Here is a 6,647-nt window from a genome sequence, read left to right on the forward strand (position 1 = left end):
TTTTTTTTTTTTTTTTTGCCACACACACACCACCACATTTAAGAGGCCTTGGCAAGTAAGTCGGCTCAGGCCACCGTGTGCGTCTGGAAGCCCCTTAGGAACAGCAGGACATTGTCTTTGCTGGGACGGAGTTCGGGAGGAGTACGAATAAGCGCATCCCTGACTCTGCCAGCATTAGCTCAGCTCAGCCTTATAGACCACGCTGCACTTCACCGACGACACACTTCTGTAGCAGGACCTTAGCTTAATGTGACCGGTGGAAAGGGCACAGCTCGGAGAGGTGAACATGTCACAGCCCAGGTGGTTCAGATTTCAAAATTCAAGTTCTTTCCACTCTGTGCCATGCATCTTTCTCACACTCGGGTCCTCGGGTAGGGAAGGATGCAGAGAGGGAAAGAGAGTAATAACAGTGGGGGCAGGGGCTTCAGAGTGTGGGGGAAGTAATGGGGTCTCCATCTGCTCACAGAATGAAGTGGCTTCTAACTGAAGCTCTGATTAAAACAAATTCCCCCCACACACATCGCAGGCAACTTTCAACTTGTAACTAAGCTGATGTTTTCCAAGGCTGCGTTCTCTAATAGGTCTTTGAGTCCTTCTGGACAGAGCCCCTCGGTAAATCTTGTTATCCTCTCAGAAAGGCCCTAGACCTCTGCCACCCTCCAGTCCAAGGGCGACCGAGGACAATGGTACGGACATAGTTGTGGTTTTCCATCTTGAATCCTCGTTTTGACGCTCTTCACTTTTTCCACCTGCAGAATGTGTGGGTGAATGGGCTCTAAATTTGGGTTTCTTTTTTCCCTTCTTCTGTGTTTGAACTTTAAAGTTTTGCCATCAGATATTCTGAATTAACTGGTTGTGATTACTTTGAATTCTAGTGGACCGCAAATGGTATTCATGGCCTTTATGTAATCGAATCGGTTATCTGAAGATGTTCTCAATCTACACAAAATAAATTGAACACATTATCAAGTTAATTGAAGCTCTGATTAAAACATAAACTCTTTTCCCCAACTCTGTAGGCATCTTTCAATTTGTAACTGGGTCACACCTTTGGTCATTTCCATAATTTCTTCTCTCCCACCACCAGCTAGCTCTGTCCACACAATTGTTTGTTATTCTGCACTGGCTGATTTCTCAACAGCCTCATTGTTTTTCTGTGGAAGTAGAGTTCAGTTTATTGAAGGAGAAAGATTTTACAAAATTTGTGGAATGTGAACTAAACCAAATCCCTTTGGCCATCTTTATTCTTTCCTAGAACACTGCTGAAGTTATTGCAAGGAGTCTGAACTTCCCTGGTATTACATATATAATGTCATTCAATTTCGTTTTCTGGTGGCTTAGGGCTTTTCCAACTCCTGGGTTCAACACTCCAGTGTCTCTTGCCTTACAGAAATAAGTATAAAACAGTAAAGTTTCAAATGACTCTCCAAAAAGGTTTTCAACAATGTTGGAAAATATTTGGGGACCCTAATTCGTTTCAGGATAATTTTTACAAGACAGCAATTACCTTGGCGATGCAGCAGGAATTTGACAAAACAGCTGGTTTCTCATATTTGCACAAGTAGAGGAAATATGGAAGAACACTATTACACGTTGATGTGCGTCCCGTCCCATCTTTTCGAATACCCCTGGGTGCCAGAGAAAGTTGCAGCCTCGTGCAGTACTCCTCAGAGGGTGGTCCATGGACCAGCAGCATTGGCACCACGTGGTACCTTATTAGACATGAATTCTCAGGCCCTCCCACAGAACTGCTGAATCAGAATCTCGGGGTGGGAGTCAGAAATCGGAGGCTTTTGAGGACGAAACTAAAAAACTTTGCTTCCATCGTTTTCATGTGGCTACAGTTTTCAGTGTTTGGAAACACTGTCCCCACAATGTCTCGTGGGAAATCCTCCTCTATAGCAGAGCTGTACCATAGGGCTTTCTTCCACGATGGAAGGTTCTAGATTTGCACTGTCCAACATAGTAGCTGTTAGGCACATGTGGCCATTGAGCACTTGAACTGTGTCTAGAGCAACTGGGGTACTTATTTAATATTAATTAATTTAAATTTAAATCGCCATGTATGACTGGAGGCTAGTATGTTGGACAGCATGGGTCTGGAGAAATAATTATAAGAACAACTAATAAACACTTAGTACTTACTATGTGCCAACTACTAGGTGCTTTACATGGATTATTTCTCTTAATTCTTGATGACACCCTATGAGATAGGTACTATTATTTCCTCCTTTCTATAGATGAAAATACTAAGAGATTTAAGTAAGAGGTAAAGAAAGAAATAGAACTGGAATTTGAACCCAGGTCTATCTGACTTTAAAGCCCATACTTGAGATTATTACCTCGTACTGCTTCCTCGGTGACAAAAATGAAAACTGGCAAGAAAACATGTTAGAAGAGGGTGAACTGAGACTGTTTTAAGCAGCAACTCTAAGGCTCTCAAAGTTGGATTTACTGGAAGACTGTTGTTGAGGATACTAGTCATTATGTCACTGAATGCGCTCTCTGTGAGTGACCACAGCAAACCTGGAAGAAGTTGGTCTTAGATCTCAGAGCCAGAAACAATTGGTCTTAGAGCTCAGAATCAGGAACAGCATTACAGACGCTGTTAACTGTATATTGTGCTAGCTGGTGAAAAACACTGGGTTAAAAATGGAGTCCACCTTAGCAAATGTACAAGATTTGACAACATATATTTTATTTGTTTATAATCTATCTGAGTGTCGGTCTGCCTGTCTAAATCTATCATCTGTCTATCTAATCTATTTATCAATTATTTATCTACCTACTTACCTACCTGCCTATATGATTTGCAGAGTGGCATGAAAATTATCTATCACAGCAATCTGAACAGAACTGTTGTTTTTGGGTCACTGGCATAAGGGTGAGAAGTTCCATGTCTCTGTAGACACTAGAATGAATGAAGAAAGGACTTTAGAGAAACACACCGTAAAGTCAGTTCTATTGTTTATTACTTGTGTGATCTTGGGCAAGTTACTTAACCTTCTTAGGAATTTGCTTCCTGATTTGTAAAATTAGATTGACAAGGGAATCATGAGGATTATGAGATGAAGCAATGAAGTGGGGCCCAGGACACACATTCACGCACATGCGCGCGTGTGCGCACAAACACACACACACACACACACACACACCCCTAGATGGTTCTACAAAACAAAACAGTATTTACACTGATATTTCTATTCCAAATTATTTCATTTTTAAAATGTTGTTCTTGTCTTAATTAGTTGACTTCAGGAACCAAAAAGGGTTATTTCTCACAGTATGAGAAACACTAAGACATAAAATGCTTGGAATATAGGTTGTACTCAATCAATAGTATAGTATGGAAGAGTTCTTCCTTCCATACACATATCCCGTTTCTAACCCATCGTGTATTAGGGCTCTGCATGAATGTGATTATATTCATTGCATGCTCCCTCCATTCTGCCTGCCTCTCCATCCATACAAAGGGCAGGTGACTGGTGCCTCTTCCCAAGGGTAAACACTTGACTCTGCTTACCCCACTTAGATGCCTTTGGTTTCTGCTTTTTTTGAGAGCCTGGCTGTCCAGTTTTCTGATCAATTCTGTGAGCTTCCTAATATATTTCGACTAATTGTATTCTGTGATAAATCACTCAGAATCAATTTCTGTTATTTATAATAGGAACCCTACTAGTTTGTGCCTTAAAGTTCATGACTCCAGGAAGCCACCCAAGGGTTATAGGTAGGAAAATGACATCTGACTAGGCAAATTGCCAACTTTTCTTGAATAAAGATGGGATAAGGCTTTTCACAATCAAACTTTAGGTTCCATTTTACTAGGGCATATGGTGCACCTTAACTTAGAAAAATTTAAATTTACCTCTGGAATTTTAAGTACCCCAAAGGCTGGCAGTGAAAACTACTTTGAGGGCTTGTTCTTCCTGTGAGAGTATGGCAGCCCGATCCCGTAGCCAGCAGTGCTCACCTGTGCTGACTTCGGTAACGAGTTCAGCTGAGTTGTGACAACCCTGGACTATGCTCCTTGTCCATTGAGAAAGGTCCCTGCTGATTTCGGCCCTGAAGAGATGTGTCTCAATCCCCTGCCTGGTACCAGTTCGTGTTGCAAAGGACAGATCCACACCAGTCTGAGGCAGTCCTTTCCCTGGACCTGAATGGACCAACCTGTTCAGAGAGAGAGAGAGAAAAATCATCGAAGTGGAAACTACTTTATTCACTGGACACGTTGCCTGGGAAAAGCCCCTAAACAGGCGACTTGTTCTCAGTCTTCTGATCTGAAACCAAAGGGTCCACTGTACCCTGGTGTTCATCAGTCATCTGCCATCCCCTCACTCAGTTTCTTTACAGTGGTGGAGTGACATTAAGGAGCGCCCAAGAACGATGCATCTGGTTGAATATGCAGAGCAATTGAATAATATGACTTTAACTATAGTTAGACAAATGCAACTATACTCACTCATCCAAATAGAAAGAGAATGGAATGAAAGAGGGAACAATTTAAATCATGTGTAAAATTCCCCCTGCCATTTCATTCCTGGGCATATATAGATCCCAGCGTGAGCACAAGAAGGGAAAAGAAATCTCCTGTTTCCTGGGTTAGACTTAGTTTGTTTCTTGCAGCTCGGAGCATCTGGCTGCACTGGATGTATGTCTAGGTGTGCATTTTTCATGCACAGGGTCTCCGAATGCAAGCAAATAACCATGGGACTCCATTGAAGAAGTAGCAATCTGTGCACCTGTGTTAAAGCTTGAGCAAGAACTGCAGCGCTGGACTTCTTGAGAAAAGGAAGAGCATTGTACTTTATGGGAGATTGAAAGGATTTTCAAGAGTGATTTGCACTGCTCGCATTGTTCGCACTGACTTTGCAACTTTACCCTCAGCACAGAAGGTGACTCCAACAGTAAATCTTTTCTTGAGTCAGACTTCAAAGTCTCTGAGTGCTACCTTCTGAGTCGCACTGGCTCCTACTTCTCACTTGTCCCCTATAAATACTCAGCTCTCTCTCCCTCTCTTCTGCTTCTCAATATCTCAGCCTCCTGTTGGAAGAGACTATCATATCAGTAATTTGCAGGATAGTGTAACTATAATTTAGTAAGTGTTACTTCTCTCCAGGGTCTTTGCATTTTCAGCCTTATCTTTTAACACAGAAAGAAACCAGTTGCTACAGAAATCCAGGTGGATGGGAGAGTTCTTTTCTTAGCAAAGCACTTGTTACCTCTAGATTAAAAACTGTATAAAGGAAATCCAAAAGCTTATTTTCTGTTTTAAGCTTAAATATTATTAGACCAGAGTTATCAGCGGAAAAAAGAAACATGTAGCCTGTTGAATTTCTAGCAACAGGCTTGCTGTATAATTTTGAGGAGTTTTATTTGTTTGTATATTTGTTTGTTTGTTTTCACTTATAAAGTTGGAGTTAGTAGTTTGCAGGGCCAAGTTGAGGAAAAACATTCATTGAAAAACCTCTCAGTTGTAAAATTTTAAATGAAGATAGAGAAGTTCCCAAGAGAACAAATGTTGGCAAGAATGTGGAAAGAAGGGAACCTCAGTACACTGTTGGTAGAAATATAAACGGTGCCGCCACTTTGGAAAACACTGTGGAGGTTCCTCAAAAAAATTAAAATTAGAACTACCATATGACCCAGCGATTCCACGTCTGCGAATACATCGGAAGGAAGCAAAATCGGTATCTCAAAGAAATATCCATACTCCTGTGTTCATCGCAGCATTATTCATAATAGGCAAGAAAAAGAAATAAGTGTCTATCGATGAATGAATGGATTTAAAAAATGTGACGCACACAGTAATACTATTCAGCCTATTAAAAGAAGGACATCCTATCGTTGGTGACAATGTGGATGAAACTGGAGGGCTATTACGCTAAGTGAAATAAGCCAGACAGAGCAAGACAGTGCTGACGTCATACATAAGTCAGGCTAAGCGAAAGATTTTTTTTTTCAGTGTTTACATCAATATTTTATTCGAACAAGCTTTTACACTGTACAAAGCCATGTAAACAGTGAGCATTCTTAAATTTAGATTTAACAAATTTACAAGATCACCCATACCTCTTTAAGGCTCCGAAATCAAAATCGATTAGTGAATCGATTAGTGAAAACCTGTATAGAAGGGTGACCTCCAAAAGGTTCATTGGTGACAATGTGGATGAAACTGGAGGTCTATTATGCTAAGTGAAATAAGCCAGACAGAGCGAGACAAATGCCGTATAAGCTCACTTATATGTGGAATCTTAAAAAAATCTAAAAGTCTAATTCACAGAAACAAAGCATAGAATGATGGTTGCCAGGCGCTGGGCGCTGGGGGAAATGGGGAGATGTTGATCAAAGAGTGCACACTTTTAGTTTTAAGATGAATAAGCCCTGAAGATCTGATATATACCTTGGTGACTACAGTTAATAATACTGTACTGTATACTTGAAATTTTCAAATCTTAAGTGTTCTGTCTCACACACACACACACACACACACACAAAGGGTAACTGTGAGGTGACAAATATGTTAATTAATTTAGGGATCATTTCACATGTACATCAGATCACGTTGTATTGATATCATATTATCTGTCAATTATACCTCAATATAAAAAACTAATAGAAGATAGAGAAATTTCATGAATCTCATAGAG

General features: G+C 40.6%; 1 protein-coding gene across 1 annotated transcript in view; it reads right to left on the reverse strand.

Moving 5' to 3' along the window:
• Positions 1 to 918: 918 nt before the first annotated feature.
• SNTB1 (syntrophin beta 1) overlaps positions 919 to 6,647 on the reverse strand; it is a 214,005-nt gene continuing 208,276 nt past the window's right edge. Inside the window, exons 6-9 of the mRNA XM_011360823.2 lie at positions 3,971 to 4,167; positions 2,330 to 2,375; positions 1,508 to 1,712; positions 919 to 939 (exon numbers count right to left, since the gene is read on the reverse strand). Of these exons, the coding sequence (XP_011359125.1) occupies positions 919 to 939; positions 1,508 to 1,712; positions 2,330 to 2,375; positions 3,971 to 4,167 (469 nt within the window). The remainder of the gene's footprint in view (positions 940 to 1,507; positions 1,713 to 2,329; positions 2,376 to 3,970; positions 4,168 to 6,647) is intronic.

The sequence above is a fragment of the Pteropus vampyrus genome, unplaced genomic scaffold, assembly GCF_000151845.1.
Source record: "Pteropus vampyrus isolate Shadow unplaced genomic scaffold, Pvam_2.0 Scaffold59, whole genome shotgun sequence".
NCBI classification, from domain to species: Eukaryota; Metazoa; Chordata; class Mammalia; order Chiroptera; family Pteropodidae; genus Pteropus; species Pteropus vampyrus.